This window comes from Penicillium paradoxum (assembly GCF_028828445.1).
Source record: "Penicillium paradoxum strain IBT 22861 chromosome Unknown utg000005l_segment0_segment0, whole genome shotgun sequence".
Taxonomy (NCBI): domain Eukaryota; kingdom Fungi; phylum Ascomycota; class Eurotiomycetes; order Eurotiales; family Aspergillaceae; genus Penicillium; species Penicillium paradoxum.
In genome coordinates, this window is record NW_026643183.1 from 839,142 (window position 1) to 858,421 (window position 19,280).

At 50.3% G+C, this 19,280-nt stretch overlaps 8 protein-coding genes across 8 annotated transcripts; 2 read left to right on the forward strand and 6 right to left on the reverse strand.

Moving 5' to 3' along the window:
• Positions 1–207: 207 nt before the first annotated feature.
• On the reverse strand, positions 208–486 carry N7457_005350 (uncharacterized protein; the record flags this gene model as incomplete). The annotated part of the gene is made up of 1 exon (XM_057176395.1): positions 208–486. One exon carries the CDS (start codon positions 484–486, stop codon positions 208–210), a length of 279 nt encoding a protein of 92 aa, XP_057030697.1.
• Positions 487–3,143: 2,657 nt separating this feature from the next.
• N7457_005351 (PDK/BCKDK family protein kinase) lies at positions 3,144–4,649 on the forward strand (the record flags this gene model as incomplete). The annotated part of the gene is made up of 4 exons (XM_057176396.1): positions 3,144–3,255; positions 3,307–3,455; positions 3,522–4,510; positions 4,586–4,649. 4 exons carry the CDS (start codon positions 3,144–3,146, stop codon positions 4,647–4,649), a joined length of 1,314 nt encoding a protein of 437 aa, XP_057030698.1.
• A 12-nt stretch (positions 4,650–4,661) lies between these two features.
• N7457_005352 (uncharacterized protein) lies at positions 4,662–4,886 on the forward strand (the record flags this gene model as incomplete). The annotated part of the gene is made up of 1 exon (XM_057176397.1): positions 4,662–4,886. The coding sequence occupies one exon, from the start codon at positions 4,662–4,664 to the stop codon at positions 4,884–4,886; it is 225 nt and encodes a 74-aa protein (XP_057030699.1).
• An 825-nt stretch (positions 4,887–5,711) lies between these two features.
• Positions 5,712–6,735, reverse strand: N7457_005353 (uncharacterized protein; the record flags this gene model as incomplete). The annotated part of the gene is made up of 3 exons (XM_057176398.1): positions 5,712–6,074; positions 6,131–6,321; positions 6,504–6,735. 3 exons carry the CDS (start codon positions 6,733–6,735, stop codon positions 5,712–5,714), a joined length of 786 nt encoding a protein of 261 aa, XP_057030700.1.
• An 851-nt stretch (positions 6,736–7,586) lies between these two features.
• Positions 7,587–9,863, reverse strand: N7457_005354 (SKN1/KRE6 family beta-glucan synthesis-associated protein; the record flags this gene model as incomplete). The annotated part of the gene is made up of 6 exons (XM_057176399.1): positions 7,587–7,647; positions 7,707–8,184; positions 8,242–8,764; positions 8,815–8,916; positions 8,971–9,148; positions 9,205–9,863. 6 exons carry the CDS (start codon positions 9,861–9,863, stop codon positions 7,587–7,589), a joined length of 2,001 nt encoding a protein of 666 aa, XP_057030701.1.
• Positions 9,864–11,175: 1,312 nt separating this feature from the next.
• On the reverse strand, positions 11,176–12,093 carry N7457_005355 (uncharacterized protein; the record flags this gene model as incomplete). The annotated part of the gene is made up of 2 exons (XM_057176400.1): positions 11,176–11,453; positions 11,580–12,093. 2 exons carry the CDS (start codon positions 12,091–12,093, stop codon positions 11,176–11,178), a joined length of 792 nt encoding a protein of 263 aa, XP_057030702.1.
• Positions 12,094–12,480: 387 nt separating this feature from the next.
• On the reverse strand, positions 12,481–14,834 carry rpL3 (60S ribosomal uL3 domain-containing protein; the record flags this gene model as incomplete). The annotated part of the gene is made up of 7 exons (XM_057176401.1): positions 12,481–12,736; positions 12,790–13,463; positions 13,544–13,700; positions 13,767–13,824; positions 13,906–13,937; positions 14,012–14,097; positions 14,685–14,834. 7 exons carry the CDS (start codon positions 14,832–14,834, stop codon positions 12,481–12,483), a joined length of 1,413 nt encoding a protein of 470 aa, XP_057030703.1.
• Positions 14,835–14,868: 34 nt separating this feature from the next.
• On the reverse strand, positions 14,869–17,572 carry cyc8 (putative transcriptional corepressor Cyc8; the record flags this gene model as incomplete). Its single annotated transcript, XM_057176402.1, has 6 exons — positions 14,869–16,376; positions 16,437–16,593; positions 16,650–16,742; positions 16,795–16,974; positions 17,038–17,324; positions 17,380–17,572. The coding sequence occupies 6 exons, from the start codon at positions 17,570–17,572 to the stop codon at positions 14,869–14,871; spliced, it is 2,418 nt and encodes an 805-aa protein (XP_057030704.1).
• Between the last annotated feature and the right edge of the window lie 1,708 nt (positions 17,573–19,280).

Below are 19,280 nucleotides of genomic sequence, written 5' to 3' on the forward strand. Positions count from 1 at the left end.
AAAGACTAGGCCGAGTGATCGAGCACTCGTGAATGCATAAGAAAAAAAAAAGACCAAAAACGCGATGCATCTCTGCCCAAGAGTCGCAGACCTAAATGTATGTTTGGGGCCAAGCGCAAGCGCAAATTGGTCCTCCCCACTCCCCAAGAGCCCAGTCCCAGGCGAAAATGCGACCCCACAGGGAAAAGAAAAACAGGACTTCTAATCTTAGTCGAGTTGAGCAGGTGGGGTGGATTCGGAATCGGACGGGGAAAATGGTAAGAAGAGGTCGCGGACTAGCCAGAGGATATAGAGCACGCCGAGCACCCACAGCGAGGCCATGAGCTTGTACGTTGAGGAGCGCCATGTGACGCGACGGATGAGACGACGGCCATTGGGGCCTTCGATGGGGCCGCGGCGTTGACCGTTGGACTGACCGTTTAACTGCATGAAGGGATGAGCGAGAGCCTCGTTCATCTCGCTATGCGATATTCGACGACGAGACATATTCTGGCTGTGTGATTTGCCGGAGGGTATCTTGTTCGGAAGGGAGGGGTGACGGTATGTTTCTTTTTTTTTTCTTCTGTATCCCGAGGGGGAAGAGGATTAAGTATATAAAGCGCAAGGAACGAAGTTGGTTTTGGCAGGGCTTTTTTTTTAAGAGATTTAGGGTAGATGCTTTTTTTTTTTTTTTTTTTTGATGTGAAATTGGTTTTTTTTTTTTCTCGCCAACGCACACACACAAAAAAAAGAGGAGGGGCCAAACAATGTCAGCCAGTCAGAAGCAACAATTGCTAGACAACAGCAAGAGCTCGAAAAGGGAATCTTGAGTCTCCAGAAAGCGGATCTCGTGGCCGGGCGAATGGGCAGGAGACGTGGCCCGTTGCATCTTATGAAGACATAAGCCTTTCTCTTTCCCTTTTCCTTTCCCTGGTGTTTCCAAGCTTCCGTGTCTATGAACCGGAGGGAGTATATCAGAATGCAATATACTCTAGAGTCGAAGAGCTGAGAGGGAACCCGATCCAATGGGGGAGAATCCAGGCAATGCGAGATAACCGCTAGACAAATGTCATTTCTCTTAGCTCCAGAAAATCAAGATGCCTATTGAAAGGCTAAAAAGGAGGGGCGAATTGGGACAAAAGTACGACTGGGTCCAGGTACTCGGGGATGCACGGTCCTATGCTTTTCTTGGTCTTCTTACTTGTCCGGTACTTCCTCGATATACCACCCTATCTGCCCGAAATGGGGAAATCTGGGGTCCACCGTATATCTACGGATACAGGTGGGCGTGAGAGGGATCCCCCGAACATCCGAGTTGACTGCGTGGGCGTATCAAACAAGTAGACATCATATCGAGAGTGTAGAAGGGAAGTGCTTACATTCGCATGAATGCCTCCGATGCACGTCATAAAGGCGTTGAACGATATTCTTACTGCAGGGGAGAGGGCTTGGAAATCATCTACATACAACATAGGATGCACTCTTCACCATTCCCTGGCTTGCCGGGAGTCTTCTGGCCCCCATCCCCCCGATAGGATGCAACATTCTACCCGAACGGCCAGTGAGACTGACTCTGATATATCTTGTCCTTTCTGTCCTCTGGATCAATGGCATCGTCCACACCGGCGATAGAGCCCCGTTCACGGCTAAAGACAGTGCATGTGTTCTTTCTCGGCATCCAAGAGACAAGGTGTTGTACTCGACTAATGGATGCGGACCACTTTATATTAGCTCATTTCCAGGGAGCGGGGAGATCCCCACTAGTCCTCAGAAGGTTATTGGGTACCAAGGGATTGATGCCTGCAAATCCTCGAAATCAACTCATAATAGCCGACCCTGGAGATATCCGGCTAGGCTAGTTTCAGGCTCGTTCGGAGTGTGTCATCCACACCCTTGTAGCCATGTATACACACCAGACCTCGGATACCGGCCCTCAGGTCTGACTGTATTCACCTTAGGATCACCAGGTGGATATGAGAAATGTTGGCCTCAAGGGAAATATGTAGGGCTTCTTTTCATCTGAAACGTGATCATCTCGCTAATGATGTGCCTAATACACTACTAATAACCCTAGTCCTTAGAACCTATCACAAATTGGGCATCTTTCTCACGCTAAAGGATCCGAAAACCAAGACTTGAACCGCTAGTCCCCTCGTTGAGGCGGTTGTGCCTTTTGGGTAATTGCCAAGAACGATGCTGCAGGGCAGTACCTACATGTAAGTCTGCTAGAAAGTGAGTTGTCCGAAGCTGCAAGCTACACACTCATGCATAGATGCACATTTACTCGCCTACAAAGCCAAGGTAAATTGAAGAACTCCGGGTGAATCGCTTCCTCGGTGTTTGAACAACTCGGGAGGAGCTTGCAACCTGGACAGCAGCAACTCTTGCTTACATCGATGGTTCAAATACTTCTCTGGCAGTCAGAAGATGAAATGTTCTACAAGATATCCCATCTCCAAGTCATGGCTATGATCAGCGTCATCTCGGCAAATTGAAGTAGGTCCATCCGACGTTCACATGTCCTCAACGGATAGATTTGGCCTGTTTTTTTGCTTGAAAATGACGCGCTACAGAGCTACTGGAAACTATCGGAGCACAAATGCAACGTTATGGAGAAAACTGAAGGGACGGGAGAAAAGAGCAGAGGATCTACGTCCTCCGGAGGCGGGATGTACATCGTACATGTTACCGTTGCGTATTCCAACGTGCAGTGGATCCTGTCATAGAGGCCTCAGGCATCCAGGCATCCAGGCATCTAATCACGCCTCAGGCCAGCACATTATGTCATAGGGGACCGGATCCATTTGGAGCCCACGGGTGAACGGATTCCCTTTGAACTGCACCTCGAAGGGGCTTTGAAACATCATACGACCCCGTCTTTGTGGCTGTAATTCTAGGGATTCAAGAAAACCATCGATCAAAGACAACTCATCATTTCCTTCAACGACTTCCAGACGCTCGTGTGTGATCGTGTGATCTTCCTCCGATCTCCGGAGCGCAAGCGGAGAACCCGGGGGCGCCGCTCAACCTCGGTAGTTGAAAACGTTTCGGCGATTTGCATTACTCACACTCATTCTCCTCCTTAACACTTCTCTTTCTGGGAGACTCTACGCTTTCTAGAAAACAAATCCTTTTTTACAGGCCATTCGGCCTATACACCCACCATGTGGAAGCCTTCGGAGCGGCTGATGGAAACCATCAGACACTATGCCAGCTTCCCCGCAACTGGTGTCTCGCTGAGGCAGATGGTCCAATTCGGCGACCGTCCCTCGACAGGTAAGAATGTGTCGGATATCTGTCGAGGACCAATGTCTAATTCTCATTTAGGCACCCTATTCCGCGCCTCTCAGTTCCTTTCCGAGGAGCTCCCCATCCGTCTCGCACATCGCGTGCAGGATCTTGGAGAGTTGCCAGATGGATTGAGCGAGATGCCATCGATCAAAAAAGTCCAGGACTGGTATGCGCAGTCCTTCGAGGTATGCCAATCACCGATCACCCGTAGAGGATCATCCGCGGAATTCCATACTGATCCGAAAATCCAGGAAATCATTGCTCTCCCACGCCCGAGCCTGACTCAAGAAGTGAAAGCGCGCCTGTTGCGACCCGGCCGGATGCCCGGCGGTCCCTCGAAAATTCTTTCTGAAACAACTCAAAACCCCAGCGTTCGCGAGGGCCAGTACCGGTCATCCGTGACAGTCGGCAATGGAAATGGTATTGGAAAAGCGCCCGCAGCAGGTCGTCGGTATTTCTTCCCCGCGGATGACCGCGGAGACTGGCCCCCGGAACTTAATGACTACAACCAACGATTCGCCAAGACACTCCAGCAGATCAAGCGACGCCACGATGGGGTCGTGACCACTGTCGCGCAAGGTATTCTCGAATGGAAACGCGTGCGGCAGCGCATGCAGATCGACTCCACGATTCAATCCTTCCTCGACCGGTTTTATATGTCAAGGATTGGTATACGAATGCTTATAGGTCAACACATCGCACTCACGGAACAAACGCACGTCAAACACCCCAACTATGTCGGAATAATTTGTACCAAGACCAATGTCCGGGACATTGCGCTTGAGGCCATCGAAAATGCCCGCTTTGTCTGCGAGGACTACTACGGACTTTTCGAGGCGCCCAAGGTGCAGCTGGTTTGCAAGGAGGACTTGAACTTCATGTATGTTCCGGGACACCTATCGCACATGCTCTTCGAGACCCTCAAGAACTCGCTCCGGGCGGTCGTCGAACAACATGGTGCCGATAAGGATGAGTTCCCCGTGACTAAGGTAATAGTAGCCGAAGGCAAAGAAGATATCACGATCAAGGTCTCCGACGAGGGTGGTGGTATCCCACGATCGTCGATTCCTCTGGTTTGGACCTACATGTACACGACCGTGGAGCAAACACCCAACCTGGACCCTGACTTTGACAAGAACGACTTCAAAGCACCAATGGCCGGATTTGGATATGGTCTGCCGATAAGCCGCCTTTACGCAAGGTATTTCGGCGGTGATTTGAAATTGATAAGTATGGAGGGGTATGTTCTTTCCATCTTTTTTTCTCTCTCTCTCTCTCGTTTTATTCGACTCTTGCTAATTAAAAATCTTCACAGATATGGGACCGATGTCTACCTCCATCTGAACCGTCTCTCTTCGAGCTCGGAGCCCCTGCAATGACAATCACCCGTCATGAGAGACGGTCGGGTCCGGATCACCACTTCGCACCGCCTGCACCCCATTTACAATGACCCGGAATACAAACCCGCGCCTGCTCGAGGACTGACGCTGATGAACGCCCAGGCGCACCACAATCGCATGCTCAGCCGAGAGGTCTCGGAGCGTAAGCAAGTTGGAGACATAGAGAGTCTGTTCCACTCGGAGAAGCGGAACAGTGGAGAGGAAAAAGAGATGTAAGACGAGCCTTGCTTGGCTTGGTCTTGGCTTTTGCACTCTATTTCCTGATTGGTTCCCCCCTATCTTTTTCTTGTTTACTCTCTCTTCCTCCGACGTCCATGGCCGCCACATCTGTCGGCTGTTCAACCAAGACTGCGAAGATATGAGTTCGCAAGTACCACCGCGTTGCCTGAGATGATTTCTCGGGTAATATCCCGGAGATGGAAGGAGAGGGAGAGAACGAACAAAAAAAAAACTACACCAGAGAAGCAGCTCTCTTTTCTGGATCTTCTCGATGATACCCCTTTCTTCTTTCTTATTGTTTTCTCCCTCTTTCTCTCTGGGTTGGTGGTCCTGTCGTTGGTTTGAATTTCTTTGTATAGTACTTTTCTTTTATATCGGCTTTATTATCAGTTTTAGCGAATACAAACATTCTAGTATCATCTCTGTCTCGGGTAGTTACTAGTCGAAAATATGACCGGCTGAGGGTATATGCCAGGTTTACGAACTACATCAATGGCCTTCGTTTGGAATCTCTTACACCCTTTTCGTGATCTTCTTTGTGGTACCTATTTCTTCATCATACCCCTGCAAGAAGTAATTTGGTATCTTACGAAGCCCCAGAAAGAAGTAAAAATCACACACACTACTCACACAGACAGCAACCCTCAACATCCACAAGATCCTCCTCCATTAGTAGTATACTCCACAATCAAATATCCAGCAAGACCAAAAAAGCATCATAAACTTAAAAAAAAAACAAGAATAATCAATTCTCAAAGCCATACAGAAAAGAAATGATAGATTCAACTCGCTAGAAATAAGGACAACAACCATTCATGAACATCATAACTCATCGTCATCCCCTCCTCCCCTCAATGGCGAACCAGACCCAGACCCAGATCCCGAGCGCGACCCAAACGCAATCCCACCACCCGAAATGCGCGGTGAAATCGTACCAGAGCCAGATCGCGAAGCAGATCGGGAGCCAGGAATCCATTTCTTCTCTCGCAGATGCGCAGGCTGGTGCCAGCCGTGGTCGTTGATATCACCGATATACTGACGGACGCGTCCGCGGATCAGGGATCCCTCGCTGCCTTTCCCGTCTGGGGCGATGTAAATGCGCGGGTCGTAGATTTCTTCTGCTTTTTCTGGGTCGTCCGGTTCGAGGTACTTTGCCATGAAGCGGCGGCGGGTTTGCGGGATGGTCTTGGGGGTTTGTTAGCATTGCTATAACTGGGTTTGGGGGAAGAGAGAAGACGTACCTCGTTGTTGGCGAGGGCGTAGGTCATAAGTAGTTCTCTGCTTTTGAGGACGGCTAGGGCTGCGTATTTCTCGTCGCTGAAATCGGAGCGCAGGCGGGCTTGTTCCTCGAAGGGTGTTAGGGGTTCTGTGTCTGGGACTGTTCGGTTGTAGATGACGTCGTGGGGGTTCTGGGAGCGGTTTGTTTGTCTTCCTGGTTTTGGGGGATTAGTTTTGAGGGCTTTGCTGGGGATGTATGTGGCTTTATATGCAAGTTTGGGGGTATAGATGGGCGTGGCCGGTACAGATGTATACGGGAAATTGGGTGGAAATAGATAATGCTCAATGTGGCTCAGATATTGAGACATCATAGAAATGGGATAAAGGATGACTTACTCCCGGCAGCTTCATTTGACACATTGGCATCCACGCTCCAGCCCTCCACGAGATTGGTGGCAAAGTCCATGTCTTCCATAGGTTGTACTCCATTAATGTCATCATCGTCAAAGAAATCTGCTTGTCTCGTTGGAATACCGGTAAGAGAGTCTGACATGTCAAGCTGCATACCACCATCGGAGTCTGATTCAAAGTCCGAATCCCCTGCCATCTCCATACTTTCAACCGGCATGTTTGAAATATTGAAGTAAAATGTGAGACAATTTCAAAGAGAGAATGAAGATAGACAGATTCAAGAACGGAACGAAGTTAAACAATGGTCTTGGAGGTAGACGCGTGATAGCAGGATGTTGTGTAGACCGTTGATTGGCGTTGTGATTGGGAATCAACCAATGACCGTTAGAGACGGAAAGATTGAGAGAAGCTCAGTGGTAGATCTGGAAGCTTGGTCTCAATTATACAATTGACCGGGTTTCTTATGTATGGCTGAGTGTAGCATCACCTCAGGATGGAGATCTATGGGCGGTGTTGGTGTGATGGCGGTATGGGGTGTTAACTGCCAGATACGGGCTAGATGGAGTATTTGTCGCCTTTTGAGAACGGACAGGCTCAGGCATCAATGTTCAAAAATCCCCGATTCCAGCAAAGACAGAGGTACTGCAGAGTGTCGATGAGATAACCTCATGTCTTCAATGTTCTTGGCGTGGTTCCCGTGCTGTGTCCTCATTCGGAAGGCGGTCAGGTTGTGCTGTCCATTGAGCCGTCTGGAGCTGAACCCCTTGATTAGGCTTAGCGGGTATCAAGGGCAGAGATGCAGGCTATCAGCCTAACAAAGAACACTTTTATTCAGTCCTAGATGCTATATGAGAGTTCTTCTTCTTGTATACCTTGATTGCGACAGGATTTGAGCGCAGGTTTGCAAGGAGAGTGGTGAGAAGGGAAAGAATCACATTTGAGACAGTAAAATAGATAACAAAAATGAATATGGATGGGATGACCAAAACCCCGACAACGCCAAAGCACAATGCCGCTAAAACGACCATCAAATTATAACAAAAGAAGAGAAAAGAAGGAGAGTTGGGACTAGTGAGATGGACAATCATGCATGTAAGAGTTTTTAGGCCATTCATATCCAGCATGGTTCCTGAAACGGGTGTTAGTAAAGTGCGGACAAGAATGACACAGCTAGCGATGGGAACATACCAAAGTGTAAAGTTGGCATTATCATATGCTTTGCGATGTTTCTCAATATACTGGGTCGTTTCATAACCAGGAGGGTCACAAGTCACACTCTCATCATCCGGATCTTGGTAGATGCGGACGTAGTCGAAGCGTAAGTAAGCAGGCATGTAATCGTGAATACTCTTGTTCTGCGGCGCGAAGTTATCCGCCATACCAAGGTTCATAATTAGGGAGAGAGGTTCAAGTGGAATAGTGCGCTGTCCGACGTTTCCATTGGGCCCAATGGCGCGGGCATCCAGTGTCCAGGTCTTTTCGGCGCCCACAAACCAGGTAACCTCGCCTTCCGCTCCCGGAGTATACTCAAAGGAGTACGTTTGATATTCTGTCTCATTGTACCAGCGAGTGTTCAGGTTGGTAAGACCTGACATTGCTTGTTGGTACACGCCACCTCGGTAGGTGTTGATTTCAGTGACACGGGGATCGTACACGGCGGCGAAGTCTAGGGATTCGTAGTTTAGTCTATGTATTTGCATGAAAAGGATCGAAGAATACTCACCATAGTCTGGCATGTACCACAAGTCGAATGGTGCAATCTGCATACTCTGTGATGCACTGCCAACGTATGGACCGCTGTCACCATACAATGGGGCAGTGCTTCCTTCAAGAACATCGATTTCGGGAGCACTGCGAGCAAATCCAGGAGTAGGATGATCAGAGCCAGGACAGGCACATCCTGGTAACCTCATACCGGGCAGCCAGCTGATTCCATCCGGAGCACTTTGATTCGGAGTGATACCCGCATCACAGCCATCGTGATAGCTGTACGGCCACATACCATCGGTAGTAGCAGCATAACCAGGACGACCGAGATTACCCATTGCCCAGAAACCAGGCCAGAAACCCTCGATGTGTCCATCGCCTGGAAGTGACATGCTGGCTTCGAGGCGGCCTCCCTTGAAGCAGAGCTTGTTCCAGCTCTGGACCATACCGGAGCGATATTTGAGGTCGTGGTTTTCAAATTGGTCAAATCGAAGTACAAGGGTACCTTCTGATGTAGTTACTGCATCGGGATCGTACCACTATGGATTGTCAGTGTTTGAGTGGTGCTTCGATTTATCTTTGAACTAACCTCTTTGTCCGCTGTGACTCCATACCACAGATCCACAGCTTCAAAGTATGGGTCATCGTCTTCGTAGAAAGTTCGACCGGGCATGTTGAATTCATCAGAGAACTATGATGGAAAATCAATAAATTGCGCCTGTCAACGAGATCTCGGGGAACTTACCACTAGCTTCATATCCTTGCCATTGAGGTTCTTCTTGGTAAGCGCCTCTTTAGGCGTATCAGGGTCAATCAGGCCTCTGCGCAGGTTCTCTAACAGTGGTCTGTCCCCAACCTCCAAACACAGCGTGTCTCCAGGGTGACACACCCCGGCCGGTTTCGGAGGACCTCTCAACCATGTTCTGTAGCCACCAGTCAATCACAGAGTCCCTTGAACAAAGCAAAATGACAAACTCACATGAGAGGATAACCAATGAAAAGCACAAGCAAGCCTAGTGTCAAAACCAGCAGACCACCGACATTCAAGATACCGCGTCGATTCCAGATATCACAGTCTCGATCTTGGTCCGCCGGGTCCGGGTTGTGCATATCGTCATCCTTCTCGACATCCTCAGGGAACAAAAGCAATCCATCAGTCGGCATGATATTGAACTTTTCCGAAACGGTCTGTGTATTGACATCGTTGTCGTCACTGCCAGCGCGCGAAGGACCTCTCGAATCACGGAACGGATCCAAGGGGAATGTGCTCTCGCGGCTGATAGAGCTGATACTCGAGCGAGATCCAGACCACCGGTCTGGAGACCGGGGCCGATCAATGTCACTCGCACTCTGTCCTTGCGAGGGACGCAACTTCGGAGGCAAGAGGAACTCCGATGATTCAGGGACATTTGACACGCCATACGGTGACATCCCTTGAGCACCTACTGGCAGCACAGGATCAGGGCCCTGCGGCGTCAACGGCCGGGGGAAGGTACGCGATGTGAAAGGGGCGTAACCCTCATTTGAGTCCATAAAAGGATCTTGCTGGCCCGAGTTGAGTCGGATGTGAGGCATTGCCTTCCCTTCTGAACGTATAGAACTGTTGTCCGACATCTGATCGCCGGGTTGCAAGTTCATGGTTGGATGATTCCGTCGCGTTCTTTCGCTCTTTAAATCCCTGTTTTCTTCGTCAAGTCACTCTATGCAAACGGTTTTATTGCATCAGTGGTTGATGGAATCCGAGGTCCGGGTCGTTGGCGATATGATACGATATCCTGCTTCTCCTTCCCACCGGTTGATCACGACACGCTGTCGTATATATTTTTTCGCCTAACGGTAATGACTGGATATCTGTGTGAAGAAAATGCACAGTCGATGAATGCAATGCTCAGCAAAAGAACGGACAGAGCTGGCTGGTTGACATCCAATCTCCCTCGGCGGCACGGTAGTTGGGGACAAACAGAGTCTAAACGGAGAGAGAAAGCCAAAACCAGAGGACAAAAGAAGAGCCTAGATGTTCCGAGGGGTCAAGGTTGTTTAGGGACACGAGGAGGCCGGAATGACAGAAGCCCAAGGGGGCAACCAGTGGTATGTTTATGCCTCTATTCCCAAGCCTTGAGATGAATTGTGGATCGGAGCGTAGGTATCAAGGTGCTGCATTATATTCAATAGACTGCATTTATCTTCTGTATCGCGCAAGTTATTTAATTCAATTGATTCAATTGATTGAAATAGGCTGGTAGCCTTTGAGACCTACCCTGCCTCTCAGGCCCTGGATAGGACTATTCTAGGGTGTGGCATTCCCATTGTCCAGGGCCCCGAGGAATGGCCGGTCATGAATGTGGGTGGGAATTCGGAGATCTGCATGATCGTAGAAGTATCGTGAATCGGCTACAAAGTACAGTAGTCTCTGGTGGCCGACTGTTTGTATAGAGGGTATCGAGAGTTGTTGAAGCCAAGTCCACACCAGCGGGGAAGATGAGACATGGCCGGACCTTGATTCGGCGGCAAGTACTCAGATGCGTGTAGTGTAGACGATCAACTATCAACACGGTATTTACTTGGAAAACAAAAAAAATTCAACCAACTTTCTATTCTTCCAGGCAAATTAAATCAATATGTCTGACACAGCCGTCGACACGCGTCCCACCGGACCCCAACACCCATGACTGAAGAATGCGTCGAATCCCGGACTACTATTTAGGAGCATCTTTAATGAAGGCTAAAGCAAGACAAGACCCTATTTTCTCATTCCATACCAATCAATATCACTAAGAAGAAGGCAGTGAGCGGTCTATGTGGAGCTTCCGGCCTTCTTAGACAGCCAACATGTCTGCAATTCAGAACTCAGCTATAATTCAATGCTTCTTATTGCATTTAGAGTCTCATATTTCAGGAGAATAACGGCTATGTATTGAATAGCAAATGATAATCCATACTACCTCGACATTTACGACTCAACAGCCTTAGCACGCAGACCGACAAGACGACTCTCAGGCGCATGAAGCGCCAGAACCCAGTATTCAATCTTAGTACTAGTTTGTTCAACCCGGTAAACCTTCAGCTCCACAGCAGACTTGTCAGCGCCCGAATCATTCTCAACAGCCGCGGCGCGCACAGCATCCAGGGCGGAGGAGTACTGGTTCTTCGGGTCGAAGGAGTCGGGGGATAGACTGGAAATGGACTGGGATAGGTCGTTATCTGGGGAGATCAGAGAGGAGAGCTGGTCTGCAGTGAGGGGGGAGGTTGGTTAGTAGGTAGGCTCTAAGACATTTCGATTTGATTTTCACAAGGGAGCAAGTGCGCAAAAGAGGGGAACATGAAGGGAACAGGGAAATCGAGAACAGGACATACCAGCGCTGGGCCATGCCCCCTTGGCGGCACCATCCCACTTTAATGCGACAGGCTCAAAGGGCTCGTCTGTGTCGGACGTGTAGTATTCGTTGACGGACTGCAGTGGCTTTGGGACAGAGAGGGAGCTGTGCACGGTCTCGGTTTTTATGGTGTCGGTCCCTTGCGGGGCTTGGCCACTGACATCTGCGTTGGCCTTGTCCAAGAAGGACATGTAGGCGTCGTCGGAGGACATGGTTTGTGTTGAGGTTGAGAAGGGACACTGGGTGCGTAGAGTAGAGCTGGTTTGTAGTCGCGGTTTTGAGGTTGCGGGGAAGTGGTGAATTAGGTGCTCTGTGCTCGCGAGAGTTCTTGCGCTTGCTTGGTGTGGCAAATGGTGTATAAGACGAGGCTGGGTTTGGCGATGTTCGAGGTTAGAGACTGGTCGTATGGCGTGGGATGAGGGTAAGCAGCCATTTCTTGCTGAAGCTGGCAGGGGAAAGTGTGGGATGACGCAATGGATCTTGAGCGGGCGCATATTGTTTCTCTACTGGTTGTCTGTAGTCTGATTATTCTCGACCGAAGATATTTAAAGGCTGACAAGAGTGTGATCAATTAGGTCTGGCACAAAATATATATTCCTAGAGATCAACCAAGAGAGAGAAAATTTACAAACAGCTCGGTTCTTCGGGGACTACAGTACACCCGAACCACATTCAACAATATATACATACAGTGATGGCATATATATTCCGAATTCCAAGAAGCTCCAAGAAGCTAACATACATAGAAGAAAGGCAAGGCAGCTAGACCCTCAATATATTATACATATACACACTACCTCTACATGCAAGATCGTGAAGGATATTCGCTTTTTTATTGAATATGAAACGTTGCACTATCACCAACCATAGGCTTAAACATCTTAAACAGTCTCCACAAGGTCCTTCTTGAGGGTACCCATGAAGGCCTTCTTCTCCTCGAAGGTCTGGAAAGCACCGTGACCGAACTTGGAGGAGGTATCGATCCACTTGAGCTCGACCTTCTCGGTGGCCCTGCGGCTGGTCTGGGGGTACAGAGTCTTGCGCAGAGTCATAACACGCTTCTTGACACCGGGAACGGAGCCCTTGACCATGACGAAGTCGTTCTTGACCTCACCGTAGTGGACGAAACCACCCATGCTGGAAAAAAAGTTAGAATGAGAATACAAACAGAGAGAAAATGGGGAACATACGGGGTGATCTGCTTCTTGGAGATGTCGAACTCGGTGGAGGCGTTACCCTCATCAGAGCCCTTTCCAATGCGGAAGATCTTGTGGTTGCAAGAGGTACGGTGGTGGTAACCGTCCTGACCGGCACGGGCAACAGTCCACTGGACGTGGTTAGGGTGCCAAGCACCAATACAGGCGACCTTGCGCAGACCCTTGTGAGTCTTGCGGGGCAGCTTGGTGGTACCCCAACGGGAGGTAACACCGGAGAAACCGTGACCCTTGGTGACGGCAATGACATCAATCATCTCGTCCTTCTCGAAGATGGAGTCGATATCAATGGTCTTCTCGAAGAGGTTGCGGGCGAAGTCAACCTTGTCGGCGACGGAGCCACCGTTAACCTGGATCTCCATAAGGTGGGCCTTCTTCTGCTTGATGGGAGTCTGGCGGATCTGGGTGTGGGCGAGGACACGGACGACAGTGCAGTACTTCTGGATGCGCTCAAGCTCGCGGGTGATGGAGGCACCGGAGGACTCGGCGTGGGACTTGGCGTACTTGGTGAAGGCCTTCTTCTTGGACTTGTACCAGTTCTTGTAGAAGCGACGCTTGACCTCATCGCTCAGGTGCTCAGCCCAGACGGTGGTGAGAGAGCGGAGACCACGGGGAGTCTCGATGTAACCGACGACACCAACGGCAACGAGCTAATAAGAAAAATATTTGTTAGTTTCTTTTCGTCGTCTTCGTCTTTCGCTTCATTTTCGCAGAACGGGGGAAAACCTACAGGAGGAGTCTCGATGACGGTGACGGCCTCGACAATCTCCTTCTTGTGCATCTTGGCACCGGGACGGTCGAGGTCACGGACGACGGTGGTCATACCAGCCTTGTAACCCATGGAGGCAGTAAGGTGGACGGGCTTCTTGGCGTCATCCTTGGGGAAGCTGGCGCAAAAAGTCTCAGTACAAAAGTCCTCAAAATCACCCCAAACTCATTCGGAAAGTACTGACCTCTTGACCTTACCACGGTGGCGGGCAGCGCGCTTGCGCGGGAGGTAGGCAAGGGAGCCTGGAGATAGAAATCAGTATATTGCACACACAGAGGCCGAATTTCGAAATTTCGATATCGAGGGAAAAGGTGATCACGAACCGTGACGAGGCGCTTCGTACTTCCGGTGACTCCTGAGAAACGTAACCAGATCAGCAATTGTATTCAATGGCGACTGTGTATGCCTGCTCAATGGGGGCCGACTCACATCTTGACCCTGTTGTCGTTAGTCGTCGGTGGTGGGAGTGACGATCTGGAAATGTCGAAGTTGATTTTGCACGCTTGGTGTGTGGGCTAACCTAAGCGAGACTCTTGGCGTGGGAGCCTGAGGCACCCCACAATAATCCAAATTATCTAATCCAGCCCTGGTCCTTATCACGTGCCTTCCAGTTTTTGCGCCCACGATTTATGGGGTCTTGCTGCTGCCAAGGCAAACGGCTGGCACTATGGTTTGAGGAAATCCACATTGTGGGCTGGAAATTTACCTTGTGGATTAAGTTGTAATGGGTACTCTGTACGGAGTACGATACACATACAAAGACAAGCTGTCGACAAAAAAAAATGTACATTGTAAATTTACTCTCTACCAGATTCTAGAGTTCGGAATGAATGATTTGCTTCAAGGGTGCCTAATGGTCCATAAGAATTCACAGTGAAATGAGACTAAGAAATCATAAAAAATAAGAGAACGAACAGACATGACGAGTATTCAGCGCACGCGCTTGAAACCAGAGAGTCATCGTAACTCGCACATTCATACCGTACATCACACACTTAAAGATAGGAAGGACAGGGAGGAGAAAGAAAGTGAGGTATTGAGAATTTGCCAATTTGGACCAGGTTATACAAGCCCGGTCGGGAGAATAAGTGACTTTTTATACCGTGGGCTCGCCCTTGGAGGGGGTACCGGCACGGGCATTGCCGGCGCCATTAGTGCCATTGCCAGCTGCGCTGCCGTTGGGGCTGCCTTTGGAAGCGGCGACCTTTTTCTCTTCCTCAACTTCGTCATCGTAGTCCTCATCAACATCCATCTTACGCGCCGGGGGTTCGTGGGTAGGAGGAGCCTCAGGGCGAGGAACTTCTTCCTTGACCGGGGTGTTGGCAGAAGGAGGTCCAGAAGGGGGGGGCGTTCGACGTGGGAGCAGCAGCCTCAGCCATTGGGGGAAGGCTAGGACCGGTAGAAGCACGGGGAGGCATGTCTTGGATCGATGGCAGGGTAGGAGGGTGGTGGGCGGCCTCTGAGGGGTGATAGTTCTCATTGGCGCGTCGGGCATCCTCGCGGCGGGCCTCCGAGGAGCTGCGTCGTTGCATCTCGCCAGGAGAAGGCATACGGGCAGGTGGGCTCGGGCGGCGGCTATTTTGGTCATCCAGACGGGCGCGGGTCTCATCACTCGCAAGCTTCTTGATGGGACCATCAGCCTCCCATTCGCGGCCGCGCTTCATTGCAGAAGTGGGACGATCTTCGCGATCACGGGCGGCAGCCTCAGCAGCAGTAGCAGCTGAAGGAGGAGCCGGGGCACCAGAGGCGATGGAGTTACCACCCGGAACTTGGGGGGGGAGGGTGGGACCGGGGTGGAACTGTTGGAGAGGGTAACCTGATCCTGGTGAAGAGGGGCGCTCATCGCGAATCGGGCGGATTTCAGAAGGAGGACTGAAAGGACGACCCTGGTAAGCGGAAGGGGGAGGAGCACCGCCATTAGGGCCAGGAGGTCCAGGGGGGCCAGGGGGTGCGACGGGCAGACCAGTTGGCAAAGCACCCCGCGGTGCACCAAAGGTGTTGCCACTGCTAGCAGCTCGTTCATGGCCAGGACCAGGAACATTTCCAAGCTGGGGTAGAGTGTGGGGGGGGGGGTAGGTGTTGGGATCACCCATCTTGGGCGACCGAGGCGCGCCACGGGGATCTGGGAACGCGCGACCGGGCTCCTGCCGCGGGCTTTGGGCAGGAGCACCGGGAATTCGAGCATCTCGCTGGTCAAGTCCGTTGGATGGCGGAGCTTGACTCTGGGACTGGAGCTCGTTGATACCACGATTCCAATCGGGAATCTGTCTTGGAGGAGCAGGAGCCTGGGGAGGGGGGCCAATGGGAGCTGGTGCACCCCACTGAGGGGCTGGAGGCGCACCAACACCAGGTGCCTGGTAAGCCTGGGGGTGAACATCCTGGGGCTGAGGAGCGGGAGCAGTGGGCGGCTGTTGTCCTGCTGTGCCAGCAGTTAACTGACTTTGAAGAAGCTGCAGACGAGCCTTGATGTGAACATTGCTCGGGTCAAGATCTGCGGCACGTCCATAGGCATCCAAAGCATCGGCGATCTGGTTGTTGCATGATTCGTACAAGGTTCCTAGGTCATACCAGACTTCAGAAATGTAAGGGTTTAGGCGAATCGCACGAGAGTAGGCATCGAGGGCATCGCGGTATTGGTTGATTTGATAGTAAAGAACACCGATCGAGCACCAGAAAGTAGGGTTGCGGCCATCGCGGTAGACAGCTTGCTGGTAGGCTTCATAGGCCTTGGGGTATTTGGCCATGGACATGTAGCACCGTCCAAGGAGATACCAGCTTTGAGCGTCATTGTTATCTGGTGAGAGTATTGATTAGTTTCAACGGAACAGACCGAAAGAGCCATTAGAGAACTTACCAGCATTGACAGACTTTTCCAGGAACTGGATAGCCTTCTCCTGGCTCTGGAAAGCATTGCTCTGCTGGTGGTAGAGCCAACCAAGTTGCTGGAGGACTTTAGCGTGGTTTGGATCCCGCTCGAGGACACGCTGGTAGGCGGATTGAGCAGACTCGAACTAAGATTCAATTAGCACCAAATAACACAGAACAGTAGAGGGCAAGCGTGACTTACGTCTTTTTGTTGCTCGTGAACATGGCCAATCTGGAACCAGATGTCCTCTTCGGTCAAAGGCCGTGGAGGATCGCTGACAATGTATTTGAAGCACTGTGGGCGATTAGTCATGGCACAAAAGCCCATACTTAAAACGATCACATACCTCCAAACTTTGGTTAAACTTCTGCTGTTGCTTGTATATGATTCCCAGACGGAAGTAAATCTCATTGGCCTTCTCAAAGTCAGGCGCCATGCGCATGACTTGCGAGAAAGCTTCTTCCGCATGATCCAGAGAACCATAGCGGTCATACAAAATACCAATTCCGTACCACAACTTGGGTTCCTAGTCAGGGGAATTGGAGTCAGCAATTGAGGTTTCAGGGGGGGAATGTCCGAGAACTCTTACCTTAGGGTCGCGCAAGTGGTAAAGAGCTTGCTGGTAAGAGGTGTATGCCTCTTGCAAATTATCCATCATGAGATGACAGTGGCCCAAACTGCCCCAGGTCTCTCCATTGCTCGGGTCCAACTTCAAAATGTTCTGCAGATACTCAATCGCTTTGGGGAATTGCTCTTTTGTTCGGAGAATGCACGAAATCGCGTTCATGGCGGAGATAGACCACTGGTTGTGACGCAGGGCCTGCTCATAGGCATTCATCGCACCTTCGAGGTCACCCATCAATTCGGTCAAGCCACCTATCAATGAAATCGTGAGTATTCGTACGTTGTCTACTATCGCTGGATTCCTTACCTATTGAAAGCCAAACTTGCTCATTGAGCGTGGCGATCTTCTGGGCTGTGGTGAGAGCAGGGACTCCCTTTTGGCCTTGCACAGGAATTGAGGCCATGTGTCCATTGGCCTGCGCCTGCGCATGCGCCGCGAGATGCGCTGCCGCATGGTGCGGAGCTACACCCGCAGTAGGCGATGGTTGAGTATGAGACATGGTTCCCGAAAAATGTGGTTATGATTTGGGTTGAAGCGTGTCGCGACCGAACTCTCAGCAGGGTTTGCGACACACGATGATGCAATCTAAGACTACACCACTCTTAAACAGCGATCAAATCCAAGTTGTGATGGTGTACGCGTGCACGCCAATCCCAACGCGCAAGTGCCGATCGATTTGGCCGAGCAAAAGAGAAGAGTCGCGAAAGAAGTAGAAGTTCCTCACGCGACACTATCCAGTAGTGAAGGGTGCCAGTGGATTTTCCAAGATCGACTGGACCTTGGCGCTACCCGAAGATAAATGAGCGGCGCGAGATGGCAGTGACACAATCTCGGGGGGCAGCGGGTGAGGTCACAGCTTTGTAGAGCTGGATGCGCGAAGGTAAAAGAGGAAAAAAAAATAAGATATAGAAAAAAGAGGCGAAGATACAAGGCGATCCTGTGGGGAAGGGGGAAGTCAGAATTGAAGGTGATCAGAAAGCCTAAGGGGGAAAAGAGAGGGAAGAGTCGAGGGGCTGGCAGGAAAGGTGAATTTCGCCAAGAGACGCTAGTGGTTGCGTAGCTCCCGGCCGTCACCATTGATTATCTAATCCAAGCTGACGCTCAGGAACGGCTTAGCGTTGTGGAGAAAGATCTGGAGGCGGTTATGCTCTTTTTTTTGGGATTTTCTATTTTTCTTTCAGTTTTCTGTTTTGGTTTTTTTGCCCTCTTTTTTCCCTCCTTCTTTTCCTTCTTTTTCTGTTTTTCTGTTTTTCTCTTTTTCGTTTTTTTCCGTTTCGCTTTTTTCCTTGTTACTCCATCGGATCCATTCCATCAACGTCCTTCAGTGAGGTCTCCACCCATGATCTCACGAAAGCATTGGAGACATGGAGATTTTTGGAAATATGTAATCCACCCAAACTATTGAAAATGAGTTCTGCAGGATTTTCTTTGTTTTTTTTTTTCGCGCTTTCCATTTACCATGCCCGCTATTTCTTCCTCATAACACGAACACGAACCCCCGGCAAAAGACGCCGAGTGGCGCCCCATTAGTGGGCCCTCGGGGTGGACTCCCCCGTGGTTGCCTCTAAGGCTCTAAGGTACGCTAGTGCGACTGCTCTCCGTGCCACAGGACCGTGCAGCGGCATTGGGCCTTCTCGGTAAGCTCCTACAACTAGATCCCTGTCCACCCACTCCCCCCCCCTTTTGCCCAGCACTTTAGTACTCCGTACTATCCGCACCTAATCATATAACAAAGAGGTCCAGAATCATTTGACCAGACTTTCTTGGTCCTTCGTCACATTGTCTTTTGTCTTTTATCTTTGGACTTTCTCTTTTTTTTTTCTTCGAATATATGTATATTTTTTTTTAACGGTGAACAATATACACTCCGTATGTCTACGTCAATAGGCTGCAAGACCAGCACAGACCGACCAAACTCGGAACCGTGCAGAGTGCAGCTGTCGAGTGACCCTGTGTCTCCTTTTTATTTTCTCATAATTTATCTCCGGGCTACATTAGTGGATGTACAATCCAAGTAGCCTAATCCGTACAACAGACGGAGTGTACGGAGTACATCCTCCTTCTCCCCCTTGTCTTGGACTTAGGAAATTCATGAATTTGACAAAGTACCATGCAGGGCTCCTTGACTTGCATACCTACAAGACCTAGTGCATTTCGCCCCTTCCGTCATTTTCTTGTTCCCGCTTTGAGTCTTACCGTAACGGGCC